Raw genomic sequence first — 19,166 nt, 5'->3', positions numbered from 1 at the left:
AAAATGAAGCTAAAGAGTGTCCAAATAAGAACATCGGATTTTCCTTGTTTCCATGACAAGACTTGTGGAAATAGATGGGTGAGAAAAGACTTATGGAAATAATGAAAATTCTACGGTGGACCTGGTACACTATAGACGTTGCCATGGAAATAAATGGATGATAAAACTTGTGGAAAAAATGGATGAGAGAAGACTTGTGGAAATAAATGGATGAGAAGGCTTGTGGAAATTTGGTATTGGAAGACTGAATGCGTCGCTCACAACCTGTAAAATTGTTTTTTGTTTTTTTTTTTATAATCAAAAACACTTTTTCAAAAGTGAAACACTGAATTTGGGATGAATGTGCAACTGTCAAAAGATGAAGCTCTTGTCTGTACCCAAAAATGTGCAAAAGATGAAATTCTTCTCACTTTTATAAGAAGAATTTTGAGTGGTTGGTGTATTGCCTAGTTTTAGCCAATGGATTTCACTCAAAACTCACCAAAGGACTCCTCCCACCCTATTATGACGTTGGCCAAGTTTTGGGCTCAATCCGAAATCAATAAGTCTAAGAAATTGGACAGTTCAAGTTCGTACCAAGTTCATTCCGTAAATGGAGTGGTTGGTGTATAACCTAGTTTTAGAGATTGGATTTCACTCAAAACTCACCAATGGAGTGTTGATTTACCATTCTTGATTAAAAAGTATAACCTATGAACCTATTTATAACACTTGCACCGCTAGACATCCCCAAGGGTTTGCACTCGACGTGAATGGCTGTGAGAGGTAAAGTTTGAGTCTTCTGTCATGTGCTAACTTTGGATTGTTGTTCTCTAAATTTATCCCCGAGTTTTAAATATTTGTTAATTATATTTTTACTTAATTGTTTTGAAAAATCAAATTGGGAGTGATTGTGATTGTATATATAGAGACATATAAATTGGGAGGTCGTGCATGCATGACTTTGAATAGTACTAGTCGTTGGTGGTGGTGACCACTGACCCGTCAAAGACTTCCAGCTGACTTGCAAATTGCATATGCTTGCAGCTGCAGATGTTATATTCATTGGTGGTCACTGTCATGTGGATTATTCAAAGGGAATCAACAATCAGGTTGATGTGACTTTGTTTAATATATACATACAATTCTACATAGGGTAATGCTAGGCTTACCACATTTTTCATACCACATTTGTACCATATCTCTAGTAGAGGTGCCCACCGTTTTCATGCCTCCTATTTTTCCCCTAAAAAGTAATTGTGCCAAAACCACCGTTTTTCAGAAGTAAATTACCATTCGAGTGTGAACTCTGAATTTGAGATGAAAATTACTTTAAGAGATGATGATGTTGCCTCTTTTATGTTAAAGAGTTATCATAATTACTAGTGCATTAATGTCAATATGAAGAGACTAGCTAGGTGGCTCCACCAATTGACAATTTGTTCTATTCCCATATTATACGCATGCACATGCAAACACAAAAACGTCATATTGATAGATCACGTTCGGTGTTTAGGATTGCTTTGGATGAGATAACTCAGTAGAATCAACACATCTTGAATTAAGAAATGAAGTAGCTAGGGATGAAGATTTTTATAATTTGTGGGGATTGAAACGGGTAAGTTATAAGATATTATTAGATTCCTACCATTTTATAAGGATTAAAAGGGACAAAGTTTCTTGTACAGTATGCACAGAATGTAAAGTGTAATGGAATTATAGAATAATTGAGAATGTAAAAGTTATCTTGTACAGTAAGCAGAAAACGAAAGTTCTTTGAATTAAGCTGATTGGTATGACGATAAGCATACATTACATCAACCAAAAAGAACGCGTGTTAAAAGAGTCTAGTCCGAGCGACGACATTGACTATGGGTAAAAGTGGGAAGTGTTGAGATTGGAAAAATCTTATGCAATTTTAATGGGACCCTATGTCTAGTAAATGGTGCAGCAAGTCATGTGGCATCAAATGATTGTTGAAGTTGAAGACAATTTACTTTCCACCTAATTAACCGTATTGAAATTGCTTGAGGTCCTACCCTAAAAAATAATTTCCCAAAAACACATTTAAAGTGATATTTTTGACTGAAAAATCTGTGAATTTCGGGTATCACATTGTTAAAGAGGAGTGAAAAAATCAACTCCCATCATAAAAGCTTTAATGTTATTTGGATAGGTGCTTATTGCATAAATATGGGCCTTGAGTTTTTTTTTTTTGGTCAGGAAGATCACGCTCTTCAATAGAAACAAAATAACCTCCCATGTAGAAAGCACATGGGAACGTCAACGGATACAAAAGCCAAACATAAAAGAAAGAAAAGCAGCACTGGCCTAAGGCCAACAGGGAGCAGAGAACACCTCCCAGGAAAGCAAACCGCAATAAATCTACAAAGACAAAAACTAGGAAAAGCGGAAAATATATACAAAAGAAAGACAAGGTTATGGGGGAGGACAAGGGAGTCCATCTTTTGAGAGCACCAGAACCAAAGAGGGAGGGGGCAAAGTTGCCCAATTCACATGTCTCACCCTCGAATTTGTTAAAGCCGCCGCTGCATGGGCAGCACAATTGGCTTTTCTTGGGACCCAGCTCCAGACCACCCTTGAAAAGAAGGAAGTTCTGCGCCAAATCTCTGCTAGAAGAGGAAAAATCCTCCACAGCATCAGCTTCTTTTTGGAGATCGACTCGATGACAACCTTTGAGTCACTCTCCACCACAATATGTTGAAGATGCATAGTCCGAGCCAACTTCAAACCTTCCAAGATAGCTTCTGCCTCCACCTCCTCAGGAGAGGAACGAACAGTAAAGGAGGATGCCCCACCGATAAGGTTGCCACGATTGTCACGGATTACACACCCCACAGCTCCATGCATCGTATTCTTATGCCATGCGCCATCAACATTAATTTTGATAAGACCTTCCCTAGGGGGGCGCCAAAAAACATGGCTTACATCTACAGCATCGGTAGTGTCAGGGATAGAGCCTTTTCTTTCAAAAATCCTTGCAGTAGCTTTCCTGAGCACAATACCAGGATCTGGAGGGAAATGTGAGAAGAGAGCGTTGCATCTTTCCTTCCAAATCTCCCAGCAAATAATGCTAACAGATGCCAACAACTCCTTTCGCACATGAATAGGAAAAGCCGAATTGGAAATCAGGGCCAAAAGCCAATTATCGATCTTGGAGATTCTCTGCATATCTGGTTTGTAGCTCAGAGTTGAGCCAAACCACACACCTTTCACCCACGTGCAGAGAAACAAAATATGCTCAATAGATTCCTCATATAGATCACAAAAAGGACATAGAGGATTGCAACTAACTTTCCTCCTATATATGGGCCTTGAGTTTGGTTGGCTTAAGATAGGGATATTTCTCAGCTTGTGACTGAGTCCGACTTTGTCTATTTGTTCTCCTTATGCCAAGGTGATTCTATGGACACCCAAGAACTGTTTCTCTATCTCTCTCTCCTCTCTCCCTCCCTCGATTTGGGATTACCGACTCTCAACAAGGCCTAGGAAGAGATTTTATGAAATTCGGATCTTTTTAAAAGAGTATTGCAATTAAATATGCAAATTCATAACTGAAAATTAATTGGCCACAAATACTGCATTTGAAAATCTTATATGTGCCTGTCAACTATAGAACCTAGTAAAAAAAAAAAGGTGTGTGTGAGGAAAAGAGAGTGAGGGGCGGTTGCCAGCTAGCTATTCTTGGTTTCTTATTGTTGGTTCTAAATGTTGTTGCCTTTCGTTTTGTTTACGATTTTTGTTCTAATCTTTCATACGGTGCAAGTCTTCAACCCACAAAGAGCCATGCCCGTGCTTAAAACTCCAAAGGATATACTGCAGGGAGATAGTTGCACAAAAATGAAGCTAAAGAGTGTCCAAATAAGAACATCTGATTTTCCTTGTTTCCACAAGTGCTCTGAATAGGAATTTCATTGAATTTAGGGAAATTAATGGATGACAAGACTTGTGGAAATAGATGGATGAGAGAAGACTTATGAAAATAAATGGATGAGAAGACTTGTGGAAATTTGGTATTGGGAGACTGAATGCGTGGCTCACAAGAAAAGTACAAAAGATGAAGTACTGAATTTGGGATGAAAGTGCAACTATCAAAAGATGAAGCTCTTATCTGTACCCAAAAAAGTACAAAAGATCTACCATTGTATAATATATTCAGTGCACATGCTTGGATGTATTTGGATGTCCCATAAACATGAAATTATTTATAAGATTTGTTGGTTTACCATTCTTGATTAAAAAGTATAAGCTATGAAGCTATTTATAACACTTGCACCGCTAGACATCCCCAAGGGTTTGAACTCGACGTGAATGGCTGTGAGAGGTAAAGTTTGAGTCTTCTGTTCTGTGCTAACTTTGGATTGTTGTTCCATGAGAAAGTATATGACACATGCACTTTGGATTGTTGAGCCTTAAAATTCAATGCCAGTTAAGTGGTTGGGTGAGCGTCCATTTATACATTGATTGGCCCAATATTTTCAGAACATGGGCTTTGTTTTGATTTGGACCCTTCCTTTCTGAACTTGAGAGCAGTGTGTCAAAACAAAACTTCAACGTCATAAAAATTGCAATAATTAAATAAAAAAATTGTGAGTTTTTTTTATATTTATTTTGGGCCTCAAAGCAAGAAAGGGTTTTGACCAAAAACAAAGAAAAATCTCTTGTTATTGATAGATATTTTGTTTTGAATACAATTTGAATTCGGGTGTAGAGTGAGGAGTACATTCACTTTAGCTAACTTGGCTAAACCCATATCTGCGTTATTGACAGATTTATAATAGTTATAAAATGTATAAAAAACTCATTGCATTTGAATGGAGAAAATAAATTTGATTTTGGACAAAATGTTATTGTTGAGAAGAGGGATTCAATTAAGAAGAAATATTATTAGATTAAGAACTAGTCGTTAAGGTGAATTTAAATCAATATAATGATTGCTTTTAAAAAAATTCTCTTTTTAAAACTACAAGGTATAAAATATGATTATTGTCACTTCAAAAAAACTTATCGTGTGTATGTTTTAAATTATTTTTTTGGAGTCAATAATAGTTTCCTAGTAATTTGTTTATACTTTTCTCACACTCATTACTTGCTTATTATAAATGAAATAAATTTTTACTATGCAAATATAAGAAAAAGTAATTTATATGATGAACATATTACTGAAATTTTTTACCCAAAAAAAAAACATTACTGAAATTGAGATTGTGTAAATTATAGAAACTCATCATCACTGATACTTATGTCAGCCTGAAAAATAGCAAAACGGAATACGGATCAGTCTAGTTTTCTGGAAGCGGACCAATCTTTCTCTCCCGCGTAATTAAACACGTTTCTTTTTCTGCCCAACAGTTCATTGGCCAAGGCACGTCAAGTCCAAACTTTTACCATGCACCGCGACGCACCAGATCTAAAAACCATCAATTCAAATTCAACCATGTAGTATAGGCCTCTCTCTCTCTCTCTCTCTCTCTCTCTCTCTCTCATTTTCAGTTGAAACGATTGCAAGCACTTTAGCTTCACCAATCACCACCATGGATTTCGTCGCGAAAGACCAAAATTCAAACCCTAATTTCAATTCTCTGTTTAGTCTCTGAGCTTGCTTCTCTGTATTCGTTTGTCTGTTTCATTTGCATTTTGCAGTGATTGAGTTCCTGGGCTGCGTTCCTCTGCTTCAGAGGCTTCCCAGCTCTTCTCTCAAGAAAGTCGCCCAGCTGGTCATTTTGAAGCACTACGGTCAATTCTATTATCTAATTGCTTCTTCTGCTGAATTTAAGCATGGTTTCTATCGATAAATGTTTATACTCACATATACATATGTAATATTGGGTAATTGTGAATTCACTTGTTTGTATAGTTTTTGTAATGGTATTGAAGATTTTGAGCGTGTTTCTTTGTGCAGATAGTGGAGAGTATGTTGTTCGTGAAGGTGAAACTGGAGATGGGGTTTACTTCATATGGGATGGAGAGGTTAGTTTGATTGTGTCATTGCTTATTAGTTAATAATTACTTATATTGGATCTTAGAGTGAGCTTATATTGTGGTTTTCTTACACAGGCTGAAGTTACTGGTTCTGTTAATGCTGATGAAGGAAATTGACCTGAGTTCAAATTGAAACGATACGATTATTTTGGTTATGGTGAGAACTGAGAACCTTTTTCTTTGAATGTAAGAAATTGGGTTAGTTTCTGATTATGGTTTTGGTGATGCTTACATGAGAATGCGTCAACAATTTTTATCTATATAAGATTTGAGTTTCTTGGATCAGTCCCTGGCCTGCAGGGATTTCTTGATTTGAGATTGTCAGAGGGTATATGGAGTTGTTATCTTGGTGCATTTCTTAAGTTTAGGTGTCATGTTGTCATGAAACCAGACACATGTAGTTGTCCCCATTTTCTTGAGATGAAGTCTTAGTTTGGTTGAGGATATAGATTATCTATCTTGTACTTAGGACGTTTGGCCAATGATTTGCAATAATCTAGCTGGGATTGTAATTGTCACCATCAATTGTCAAGGAAGTATAATGCGAAGGTAATTTTGCAGGTTTTGCAGCATTGGAACATCATGCTTACGGTAGCATTTTCTTGCTTATTTATTAACAATTTTCCAGCTGATGTTGGCTGTAAATGTTGAACTCTTGATCCATAACAGCTTCTGTCAATGGAAGAATTACGTGAAAAACGTCTGCTTGATCCGCTTCTTCCAAGGTAAGATATATAGTTGCATTGTAGTTCTCTGCTATATGCAATCAAGCCTGTTCTAATTTCGCCTTGTAATTTACTCATTTGTTTTTTTCTTCGTTTTCCTTTCTGGGTTTTGGGGAGTTCAGTTGGGATTTCTATTTAAACTATGTTTTTAGAGTATAGTTGAAACAGTCACATAGCTATGCATTTTACACTTTTAGCCTTCTGGAACAGAATATCCTGTCGGATACGGTAAAGGCTCTTCCCCATTTGTATGACAAATTAGAGGGGATGGTTCATGGATCTGGACCTTTCATGGGACAGAACTTTTGTTGGGCGGAAACCACGGACAATAAATGTCTTTCTCTGAATTGGCGCCTTCCATTTTGTATGAAATTGAATTTGCTCAAGTGGATGTGACATTTTCCTTTCTGAAAATTTAGTATCATTTGGATTTATTTTTGTTCCAAAGATATTGGCTTTGAACAGAACAGCCAGAGCATTCTGTTTAATGTTTTTGTAAATGAAAAAAATTCAGAAAAGTTGCTAGCTGTTTAACTTTTTGTATTAGGCTTCCTCCATTAGCACAAAATTTAGTGAACAACCATCTTAAGTTTTATGAAAGTGTAATTCAAGGGTTTTTGCTTTTGTTGGAGAGTTTCTAAAACTTCTGTTGAAAAGTTCCGTTGCCAAAAAGCTATGTTGGTTGATAGCTGAAGGAAGAAATTGTTTGGTAAACATTTTATAAAAGCTGCTGTATGTAGTAGAAACTTTGTGCATAGTATTTCAAGAAATTTAATAGTAAGTGTTGTGAAACTTTATGCATAGTTTTACTAAATGATCAGAATGATCATCTATTTTTCACATCATTGTGATTTTCGTTACATGTGAAGCTTTTGTTTTGTTGGATAATTGATATCTCAAATTTATATGATACTAATGATTACTTGATTCAGGATTTACCGAATCAAGGCAGCTGCAAAGAAATTTGTCCCTTGGCCTATAGAGATACGATTTTGTGAGCCTAGCAGCTCAACCAATCAGACTAAATCCCCACCAAGGTTTGCTTGCTTTACTGTGTTTCGTAATCTAAATTTTTATCGTGCCCTCAGTATGCTTCACACTATGTGAAGATGGATATTTCTTTTTTGTTTCGTTGATTTTCCAGTTTTGGTACTGAACTCTTTATCTAAGTGGAATTTAGTGACGTTGCAGTTTGAGGTTCTGGTTTAGAGCAAAAGGAAAACTTTCAGATGATCTGGCTTTGCATAGGTATGCACCCATTTTATCAATAAGCTAAGCTGATAGTTCTCTGTTTTTTTTTTTGGGTCAATTATCGGGTTATTTATGTTTGTGAGTATCTAGCACATTTAGTAAATACATTCGCAATGTAGCTTATTTTGGGCCTCCCTTTTGCCCCTTTTCATACATCCAAATGTAAGTAAAATTTCATGGAGCATTCAACATGGATTACTGATTATTGTTTTCCGATGTGGTGATTGTTTTGTATATGATTGATTTCTGTAGATATTCTATTGTTCATATTTCGATATCTGTATGTAGATATATAATTGATTGTTGTTGTATGATTATTTTGCAGATGTGTTGTAGCATATGCTTCAGATTTGATATTTTCTGGTGTAAGTTTGAATCCCCATGGTAGAAGGGGAGTTAAGTCATCCCAAGTTAGTTTTGGACCACGCGTAAGTCCTTTTCATATATGCAAGAGTTTGCAAGAGCCATAAATTGCATGGTGCCCCTTTTTTCTTCCATGCTGGTAGTGATTGAAAAATTCTTATTATATATGTGTGTGTATGTATATATATTCAATTTCTCTCAGGATGTGGTTTCACCGCCCAGTTAGAGCTGATGACTGGTTACTCTATGTGGTAAGTCTCAAAATCGATATTCTTTCTCACATCGTTTAGTTTTAACAGATAGTAAGTCCCATTGCCTATAATGCACGCGGATTTGTTTCAGGCCAAATGTTTAATAGAAATGGAGAGGTAAAAACTTTGCTGTTAGGTTTGTATTCATCCAAAGCATTGCTTGAGTGTGTGATGCACTAAAGTTATTGCATGTTTTGATGGCAGCTCATTGTTTCATTGACTCAAGAGTCCCTGAGTAGGCCAATTAGACCAATTTCTGCTCCGACATCTAAGTTGTGAGCTGGTGTTGCAGTATACCATGGCACCTAAAAGCACGGCCGGCTATCATGTCCTGGTGAACCAGTTTTAGTTCAGGTTCCGGGTTTCTGCCCCGGGTTTTACAGCTAAATAGAATAATGGAATCATAGTATTTGTTATCAAAATGCTTGCAAGAAGTGTGTAATTTCAATTCTGTTTAGATGTAGCAGTTGCCCAGATTGCTGACATTGTCAGCCGCCAAACTGTAGTCCTTGGCCTAAGCATCATAAATGAACTAAAGAATGTTTTTACAGTTTTATGGAGTGAAATTAAATGTGTAATCGAATGTTTAAACGTTTAAGTGAAGCAACCTCTTCAATTTTTTAAATTTTTTATGATTACTCTTGTTTTGGATAGGTGGCTTGTGGTGGATGAATCTACTTCATTACATATCTGTATCAAACTAAAAGCTGAGGGATGAGGAGAGAAAAAGCTTAGCAGAGGATCCGGATCCTTGTCGGAAATCAGATAATGTCCATTTTCAAGTAGTTTCTCATGTACATGCTTTGATGATGGCTTTGCCTCATCTTCAAAATATATGACCACTTTGTTGACGACATTAAGATTTCTTAAAAGACAATATAAATTAAAGATTTCTATACACTATTGATGAGCACATAAACTATCACATTTTTTATCCCTAAATATATTTGTTAGTAATTGATTTTCTTACAATTTTAGTTAATTAGGTTTGTTTTTCACTTTTGCACTTGCTTACATACCCATTACATAATTGATGATGATTTCATTATTTTATCTTAAGGTTGAAGAAGATTATTGGATGCTAGTAGGCAAATGGAGGCAAGATTTATTAAAAAGATTGCAAGATGCACCACCTTGCCAAAGAGAAGAGAAATGCATGTAAGTGCATGATCAAGTGTTCAAGTGGAAGACATATTCAATTCATGCATGGAGTGGATGAAGCAACAAACATGATGGTGGCTTGAAGATGTGGAATCATGAACTATTAAAATTGTGAGTTAAGCAAATGAAATGAAGGATGATGAGAAGAGGTGCAACACTTAACCAAAAGAAAAGATTGAATAATAAAAGCAAGTAGAAGTGGAGCAACAATTGAAGAAAAGAAGAAACAATGAAGAGATGGGTTACGGTTGTGCATTGAAAGATGAAGAATTTGGAGAATGGAGTCATCAACACTATGGAATAAGTAATGGAAGCAAATTGGCAATTGGTTTGATGCAAGTGGAATATATATTGAATTCATGAATGGAGGGATTTAATGAATTTAGAATTGCTCCCATTTTCCTATAAATAGGAGGAGCTATGGCATTGTAAAAACACACCAAGCTCCACAACTCTTGAGCTTTCTCTCTTCCCTCCATCTTTCTAAGTTTTAATTTCTGTTTTTTTTAGTTTTATTTTATGGGGAACTAACTCCCTAGCTAAGGCTAGGGGGAAAGCTTTTAATATGAGTGTGTAATTGTTATTAGTTTGATCCAAACTTAAGCTTTAATGTGAATTTGTAGTTTTTGTTCAAATGGAATTTGTAGTTTTCTTTTTAATTAATTGATGAATGTTTGATAATCTATTTCATGGGTTCAATCATGTTTTTCCCATTGTGTAGTAAAAACTTTCATGCTTTTAAAAGAGAAGAGAATTACTAAAGATTAATAGAATTTCGATGAAATTTATTTTTTGATAGTTTGTTGCCAATGGTACAAGTTATGCTTAGAATACTTCTAAAGGAAATTAAAAAGAGCTTTAATTATTTTGAACAACTACAAAGGAAAATATTTTGTGGATCAAATTATTAAGAGTTGCATGCTTATGTTAAAAGTGGAAACCCAATGCCTTAGTGTTTTAATCAATTAAATTTTCTTTAAATCAAATCTTGCATAAATCAACCTCTCAATCACACTTGTTCTTTTTCATCTCTGTTATCTTTACACTGCTCTCTGTGGATACGACACTCGGACTTCCGAGCTACACTACTATACGACACCTCCCTTGGGTTTTGCAAAGTGGTCCGAACAAATTGGCGCCGTTGCCGGGGAGCGGCTGGTCAAAGAGTACAGAGATCCCCTTGGTCAGAGGTTTGCTGGTTATGTGAAATTCTTCACATATGGTACACTCTTTCCAACTTTCATCTTATTGTTAATAATTTTTTTTTTTTTGTTTTATTTTATTTTTGTTTTTTTTATATTTATTTATTTACTTTATGCGACCTAGAGATCATCTAGGAAGGTTTGTCAAAAAGTCTGAAACTGTTAATTTAGAACATTCTGCTTCAACTTCTTCAACTGAAATATCCAACAAATCTGAAAGCATGGCAGCAATTGTGAATGATGAACAAGAAATTGCGAATAATGAACAAGAAATTGCGAATAATGAACAAATGGTTAATGCTCAGATTGTGAATGATGAAATAAGAGAAGTAGTTGCACCTAGAACTTTAGAGACATTTTTGCATCCTATTCGTGCACCAAATCCTTCATGCATCATGTTTCCACCTAACATGCCAAATTATGATTTCAAACCTGGAATGATTCAACTGCTTCCCATTTTTCATGGCATGGAAAGTGAAAATCCTTATGTGCATGTTAGGGAATTTGAAGAGGCTATTGGCACTTTTTACAATGTTCAACTTGATAGGATTAATTTCATAAGGTTGAAATTTTTTCCTTTTTCCTTAAAAGAAAAGGCTAAAAGTTGGTTGTATTCATTAAGGGCTAGATCCATAGGTTCTTGGGGGGAAATGACTCAAGCATTTTTTAACAAATATTTTCCAAATCACAAGACAATTGCTCTTAAGAAAAGAATCTCAAATTTCTCTAAAAAAGAAAATGAAACTTTGTCCCAAACTTGGGAAAAATTTAAAGAGCTTTTGAATTTGTGCCCACACCATGGCTTTGAAAACTGGCGTCTTGCTAGTTATATCTATGAGGGACTTCTCCCTCATGATCGCCAATTTGTTGAGTCTATGTGTAATGGAAATTTTATGCAAAAAGACCCTGATGATGCCCTAGAATTTTTGGATGAAATTGCTGAAAAAGCTCATCAATGGACTGTCCCCAGTCTAGTTGAAACCACTGATCGTTCAAGAATTGTCACATCTTCTACTAATAAAGGAATTTACCAATTAAAAGAAGAAGATGATTGGAAATTAAAATTTGAGGTTTTGACTAAAGAGATAACTGCTTTGAAAACGGAAAAATCAAATTTGCCTCAACCTGTTTTTCAAGCTGATGTTAATCAAGTATGTGATTCTTGTTATGAGATTGGTCATACTGTTAAAAACTGCCCAATTTTTCAGGAAATGAAAGGAGCTTATGAGGAGCGTTGTGCTACTGTTGGAAACTTCAAACAACAGTATTCTCCTTTTTCCAACACTTACAATCCAGCAACAAGGAATCATCCAAACTTTCGTTGGAGCAATGATTCACAACCTCAGGTAAGTGATAGAAATTCTTTCAATCATCAGTTTCCTGCAACTAATACATTTAATGCTAGACCTTCTTTGAGCGATACTCTTCAAGCATTTATGCAGGAACAACAGAAGCAAAATCAAAGGTATGATACCTTGTTTGGTCAAATGGTTGAAGAAAATAAAGAAATTAAAAGCCAAATTTCTAAATTGACAAATTCTTTTGCAATAAATGAAAAAGGAAAATTTCCTTCTCAAACTCAACCAAATCCAAAGAATGTTAATTCGTGTGAAACCTCAATTGAACATGCTAAGTCTGTCATTGCTCTTAGAAGTGGTAAAATAATTGATAACACACCTTCACCGAAGGAAGTTGAAAAATCTAAGAATAATGATAAACTTAACATGTCCAACTTGAATGAATCAAATGAATATCATTTTCCTGCTCCTTTTCCTCAAGCTTTAAATCCTCCAAAGAAATTGAATCAAAATTCTGAAATTTTGGATGTCTTTAAAGAAGTCAAAGTTAATATTCCTTTGTTAGATGCTATTAAACAGATCCCTTCATATGCTAAATTTTTAAAAGATCTGTGCACATTTAAAAGAAAGCATCAAGTGAAGAAAACTGCATTTTTGACTGAACATGTGAGTGCATTATTGCAACATAAGGTCCCTCCTAAATACAAAGATCCAGGAAGTCCTACTCTTTCATGTGTAATTGGAAAAAATTACATCAATTGTGCTTTGCTTGATTTGGGGGCTAGTGTAAATTTATTGCCATATTCAGTATATTTGCAGTTAGGTCTTGGTGAATTGAAGCCCACAACAATGAAGTTGCAACTTGCTGATCGTTCTGTACGAGTGCCGAGAGGGGTAATTGAGGATGTGTTGGTCCAAGTGGACAAATTTTACTACCCTGTTGACTTTGTTGTTTTAGATACACAACCTGTTTTGCATTCTGAAAATGAAATTCCTGTCATTTTAGGGCGTCCCTTCCTTGCTACATGTGACGCACACATTAGTTGCAGAAGTGGGGTAATGAAACTCAGTTTTGGTAACATGACATTGGAAATTAACATTTTTAATGTTTTCAGGCGACCTTATGAAGATGATGATTGTGCAGTGGTGAACTTGATTGAAGCTCTTGTGCAAGATCAATTTGAGAAGACCAGTATTTCTGAACCTTTAGAGGATCTTTTATTGAATTCTAAAGAATCTGAATTACTTGAGGATCCGGAAATTGCTTATCTTAATTCATTATTTAATTCCTTGCAGGTTGATAAATGGACGCCAAAGTTTGAGAAGCTTCCACCTTGGAAGGAAAAGACATTGCCATCAAATGTGGAAGTTCCTAATCTAGAATTGAAACCTTTACCCATGGGACTTAAACATGCATTCTTGGGGACCAACAACACTTTTCCAGTGGTAATATCTTCTGAACTTGACTCTTTGCAAGAAGGTAAGTTACTTAATGTGTTGAATTCTCATAGATCTGCCATTGGTTGGACTCTTGCTGACATTAAGGGAATTAGTCCTCTTGTTTGTACTCATAAAATATTTTTAGAGGATGAAGCCAAGTCTTCCAGGGAGGCACAGCGTAGGTTAAACCCAGTCATGAAAGATGTTGTTAAAACTGAGGTGTTGAAATTAATAGATGCAGGTATTATTTATTCCATCTCTGATAGTAAATGGGTAAGTCCTACTCAAGTTGTACCTAAGAAATCTGGCATAACTGTGGTTGAAAATGATAAAAATGAATTGATACCTACTAGAGTTGTTTCAAGTTGGCGCATGTGCATTGATTATAGAAAGCTAAATTCTGCAACTAGAAAAGACCATTTCCCTTTACCTTTTATTGATCAAATCTTAGAAAGGGTAGCCGGTCATGAATTTTATTGCTTCTTAGATGGATACTCAGGTTATTATCAAATTGAAATTGCCATTGAAGATCAAGAAAAAACTACTTTTACATGTCCTTTTGGTACTTTTGCTTTTCGTAGAATGCCTTTCGGATTATGTAATGCTCCTGCTACTTTTCAAAGATGCATGATCAGTATTTTCAGTGATATGGTTGAGCAATTTCTTGAAGTTTTCATGGATGATATATCTATTTTCGGTGATTCTTTTGATAATTGCTTGAGTAATTTGGAAAAAGTGTTGGTTCGATGCCAAGAGAAAAACTTTGTTTTAAATTGGGAGAAATGTCATTTTATGGTTTCTTCTGGAATTGTTCTTGGTCATATTGTTTCTAATAAAGGAATTGAAGTGGATAAAGCTAAAATTGAATTAATTTCAAAATTGCCAGTTCCAAAAACTGTTAAAGATGTCAGATCATTTTTAGGTCATGCTGGTTTTTACAGGAGATTTATTCAGAATTTTAGTGCAATATCTAGACCCTTGTGTAATCTCCTATTAAAAGACAGTAAATTTGAGTGGTCTGATTCATGTCAAAAGGCTTTTGATAAATTAATTGAAATGCTCACATCTGCTCCAATTATGCAACCACCTAACTGGACTTTACCTTTTGAAATTATGTGTGATGCCAGTGATTTTGCGGTTGGAGCTGTTTTAGGGCAAAGAAAGGATAAGAAGCCACATGTCATCCATTATGCAAGCAGAACCTTGAACAGTGCTCAGATGAATTATTCTACAACTGAAAAAGAACTCCTTGCTGTGGTATTTGCTTTGGATAAGTTTCGTTCTTATATAGTTGGATCACCTATTGTTATTTTCACTGACCATGCAGCTTTAAAATACCTTTTTGAAAAGAAAGATGCTAAAGCTCGACTGATTAGGTGGATCCTACTACTTCAAGAATTTGACATCACAATCAAAGACAAAAAGGGAGTAGAAAATGTAGTGGCTGATCATTTGTCTAGATTGAGTTTTGAGGATTCCATTGAAACATTGCCAATTAATGATTCTTTTCCAGATGAGCAATTATTTACTATTTCGGAATTACCTTGGTTTGCTAACATTGTTAATTTTCTTGCTACAGGTAAAATTCCATCTGATTGGACTGCTCAAGACAAGAGGAAATTTCTTACAGAGGTTAAAAATTTCTTTTGGGATGACCCCTATCTGTTTAAATACTGCCCTGATCAAATCATTAGGAGGTGTGTACCTGATAATGAAATCCATGCAGTAATTTCTTTTTGTCATAATGAAGTATGTGGTGGTCATTTTTCTGTAAAGAAAACCGCTGCAAAGATTTTGCAGTGTGGATTTTATTGGCCTACGCTTTTTAAAGACACTAATTCTTTTTGTCGAACTTGTGACCGTTGTCAAAAGTTAGGGGCAATTACCCGTAGAAATATGATGCCTTTGAACCCAATTTTGGTAATTGAAATATTTGATTGTTGGGGCATTGATTTTATGGGTCCATTTCCTATTTCTTTTGGATATCTTTATATCTTGGTTGGTATTGATTATGTTTCCAAATGGGTTGAGGCTGTTCCTTGTCGACATAATGATCATAAAACTGTTTTGCGGTTTTTAAAAGAAAACATTTTCTCAAGATTTGGAATACCTCGAGCTATAATAAGTGATGGGGGGAAACACTTTTGCAATAAACCTTTTGAGGCTTTAATGAAAAAGTATGGTGTCACTCATAAAGTCGCTACCCCATATCACCCACAAACAAGCGGTCAAGTTGAACTTGCTAATCGGGAGATAAAACAAATTTTGGAAAAAACTGTGAGTCCTAACCGTAAAGATTGGTCTTTGAGATTAACTGATGCTTTATGGGCATACCGTACAGCATACAAATCCCCCATAGGGATGTCACCGTACAGACTTGTCTACGGTAAGGCTTGTCATTTACCAGTTGAACTTGAACATAAGGCATATTGGGCAATTAAAATGTTTAATTTTGGTTTAAATGATGCAAGTTCGAATAGGAAACTTCAGTTGAATGAGTTGGCAGAATTAAGGAATGATGCTTATGAAAACTCTCGAATTTACAAAGAGAAAATGAAGGTTTTTCATGATAGAAATATTTTGAGGAAAAACTTTGAACCATCACAGAAAGTTCTCTTATATAATTCAAGATTGCATATTTTTCCTGGTAAACTGCGTTCCAGATGGACAGGTCCATTTGTGGTCACAAAAGTTTTTCCTTTTGGAGCAGTAGAGATTGAGGATCCAAAGAATGGTAATGTTTTTAAAGTTAATGGTCAACGTCTTAAACCATTTTTGGAGAATTTTGTTTTGCAGGATGACACGATTCACTTGGAGAATCCTGTTTATCAGGATTGAATTTTCAGACTATCTTTACTTGGTATCATGCTCGACCTAATCGCTTCAAGGGGGAGCATTCCAATCCTTTCTCTTTACTTATTTTGTTATTATTTTAAGTTGTTTTTGTTTAATAATTAAAATAATATGAGTTGACTTTTGGTAACTCCAGTGAGCGTCTCTGTCAATACAGTGTCTAGGAGTTCTTTAGGCGACACTTTCGGTGTCTAAGAAGTTTGGGTTTTAAGCGGGACCATTGTGACCCCTCCAACCTTCCCGGAACCCCTGGCTGTCTTTTCTGAGGCCCTTAACTGGTCATCCATGAGTTGCTTGTATACTTGTGTGATTAAGGGTTCCTGTTTCTTTTGTTTGTTTGTTATTTATTTTGTACTTTAATTCTTTTTTTATTTACTTTAATACCCTTCATTTGTTGTTATAACATTGCTTATTTCTAAGTTTTACACATTGAGGACAATGTTTCATTCAAGTTGGGGGGGAGTGGAATTAGTTATCACAATTTGTTTCTAAAATTTTCTCCTTAAAAAAAAAAAAAAAAAAAAATTAAAAAAAAAAAAAAAAAAAAAAAAAAAAAAAAAAACCTCTATGCTTGTTGTCATCGAAATATATTTGCATTAAATTGAGATTTGATATTCATGCATGAGTTTAAAATTGAGAACACTTGAGCGATACGATAACTAATCCAGTCTTTAGTCTTTTTCATTTATTTCTACTTAATGAATGATTTATGAGCTAAGCTTTGAAAAATTCACACTCACACTAATGCGCTTGAGAAGATAGAGTTTGAGATTTATTGTATTTATCCTTGTCTCAAAAAAAAAAGAAAAAAAAGAGAACTTTCACTTAGTAACCGGGCCTCTTGCCTAATCAGTAGTGAGTGTTCGCGTCAAACCGTGAAGTTCTTAAAAAAAAAAATAATAATAATAATAATAATAATGCATGTGTGACTTGTTTAGCTTTGTAGCCTTTTTAACTCGAGTTATTAAGCTCATCGGGGTGTATCAACACCTAATGCCTTAAAGCCTTTGTGTTTGAGAGTCATTGGCCTAACACTCGCTACATGGGTTAATTAGAAAGCTTAAGGGAGCTAAACATTGCACAGTCCACATAATTGCATGTATATATTTATTATTAAAAAAATAAAAAATAAAAAAATCTAAGATAGCAAGGATGGTGTGATTATGATTGAATTTTTGTCTTCTCAACTGTGTTAGTTCACTTTACACCAAAGAAAGCAAATGAAAAGTTTATTAATGGTGATAAATGACTTTGACTTTAGACTGGGAGAACTTAAAGTTTTGGATTTGTGTTCGCTCTTTTAAATTTGTTCATGAATTGAGAATTTTGGTTTTTGAGCTTTAACATTCTTGATGATGATTTGGCAGGAGAGTTACTTAAAATTTCAGATGTTTGTGGGTATCATCCCTGAAAACCCTCACGAGACTACAACTCGTCCACTAGGGCAACCTAGAGGTTTAAAGGCTTATTGCATATGCTAAATGCAATCGAGATCCCTACGAAAGTGGCTTAGTTAGTTTTCATTTATGCTTAGTTTTTAAATTTTAGTTTGCTCGAGGACTAGCAAATTATAGGTTTGGGGGTATTTGATGAGCACATAAACTATCACATTTTTTATCCCTAAATATATTTGTTAGTAATTGATTTTCTTACAATTTTAGTTAATTAGGTTTGTTTTTCACTTTTGCACTTGCTTACATACCCATTACATAATTGATGATGATTTCATTATTTTATCTTAAGGTTGAAGAAGATTATTGGATGCTAGTAGGCAAATGGAGGCAAGATTTATTAAAAAGATTGCAAGATGCACCACCTTGCCAAAGAGAAGAGAAATGCATGTAAGTGCATGATCAAGTGTTCAAGTGGAAGACATATTCAATTCATGCATGGAGTGGATGAAGCAACAAACATGATGGTGGCTTGAAGATGTGGAATCATGAACTATTAAAATTGTGAGTTAAGCAAATGAAATGAAGGATGATGAGAAGAGGTGCAACACTTAACCAAAAGAAAAGATTGAATAATAAAAGCAAGTAGAAGTGGAGCAACAATTGAAGAAAAGAAGAAACAATGAAGAGATGGGTTACGGTTGTGCATTGAAAGATGAAGAATTTGGAGAATGGAGTCATCAACACTATGGAATAAGTAATGGAAGCAAATTGGCAATTGGTTTGATGCAAGTGGAATATATATTGAATTCATGAATGGAGGGATTTAATGAATTTAGAATTGCTCCCATTTTCCTATAAATAGGAGGAGCTATGGCATTGTAAAAACACACCAAGCTCCACAACTCTTGAGCTTTCTCTCTTCCCTCCATCTTTCTAAGTTTTAATTTCTGTTTTTTTTAGTTTTATTTTATGGGGAACTAACTCCCTAGCTAAGGCTAGGGGGAAAGCTTTTAATATGAGTGTGTAATTGTTATTAGTTTGATCCAAACTTAAGCTTTAATGTGAATTTGTAGTTTTTGTTCAAATGGAATTTGTAGTTTTCTTTTTAATTAATTGATGAATGTTTGATAATCTATTTCATGGGTTCAATCATGTTTTTCCCATTGTGTAGTAAAAACTTTCATGCTTTTAAAAGAGAAGAGAATTACTAAAGATTAATAGAATTTCGATGAAATTTATTTTTTGA

General features: G+C 35.0%; 2 protein-coding genes, 1 non-coding gene and 1 pseudogene across 4 annotated transcripts in view; 2 read left to right on the top strand and 2 right to left on the bottom strand.

The window, feature by feature from the left end:
* Window positions 1-2,418: 2,418 nt before the first annotated feature.
* Window positions 2,419-3,171, bottom strand: LOC110744764 (uncharacterized). The gene has a single exon (XM_021944771.1). It carries the CDS (start codon window positions 3,169-3,171, stop codon window positions 2,419-2,421), a length of 753 nt encoding a protein of 250 aa, XP_021800463.1.
* A 2,742-nt stretch (window positions 3,172-5,913) lies between these two features.
* Window positions 5,914-10,368, top strand: LOC110744770 (acyl-CoA hydrolase 2-like; annotated as a pseudogene). The gene is made up of 10 exons (XR_015833958.1): window positions 5,914-5,970; window positions 6,058-6,139; window positions 6,544-6,573; window positions 6,652-6,707; window positions 7,640-7,744; window positions 7,899-7,955; window positions 8,284-8,386; window positions 8,524-8,572; window positions 8,621-8,689; window positions 8,777-10,368. The product of XR_015833958.1 is annotated as an acyl-CoA hydrolase 2-like (transcript).
* Window positions 10,369-11,633: 1,265 nt separating this feature from the next.
* LOC148296925 (small nucleolar RNA R71) lies at window positions 11,634-11,740 on the bottom strand. Its single transcript, XR_015834224.1, has one exon. It is a non-coding gene; the product is annotated as a small nucleolar RNA R71 (small nucleolar RNA).
* Window positions 11,741-12,659: 919 nt separating this feature from the next.
* LOC148296924 (uncharacterized) overlaps window positions 12,660-19,166 on the top strand; it is a 7,739-nt gene continuing 1,232 nt past the window's right edge. Inside the window, exons 1-3 of the mRNA XM_088248672.1 lie at window positions 12,660-13,713; window positions 15,253-15,388; window positions 16,001-16,143. Coding sequence (XP_088104798.1) covers window positions 12,660-13,713; window positions 15,253-15,388; window positions 16,001-16,143 — 1,333 coding nt within the window. The remainder of the gene's footprint in view (window positions 13,714-15,252; window positions 15,389-16,000; window positions 16,144-19,166) is intronic.

This window comes from Prunus avium, chromosome 2 (genome assembly GCF_965620075.1).
Source record: "Prunus avium chromosome 2, drPruAviu1.hap1.1, whole genome shotgun sequence".
Classification (NCBI taxonomy): domain Eukaryota; kingdom Viridiplantae; phylum Streptophyta; class Magnoliopsida; order Rosales; family Rosaceae; genus Prunus; species Prunus avium.
The sequence above is the reverse complement of the archived record's forward strand: the minus strand, read 5'-3'. Positions and strand labels throughout refer to the sequence as shown.

What these genes read in the sequence shown, in the direction of transcription:
- LOC110744764 (XM_021944771.1), bottom strand. Translation starts at nt 3,171, where the DNA reads ATGCAGAGAATCTCCAAGATCGATAATTGGCTTTTGGCCCTGATTTCC.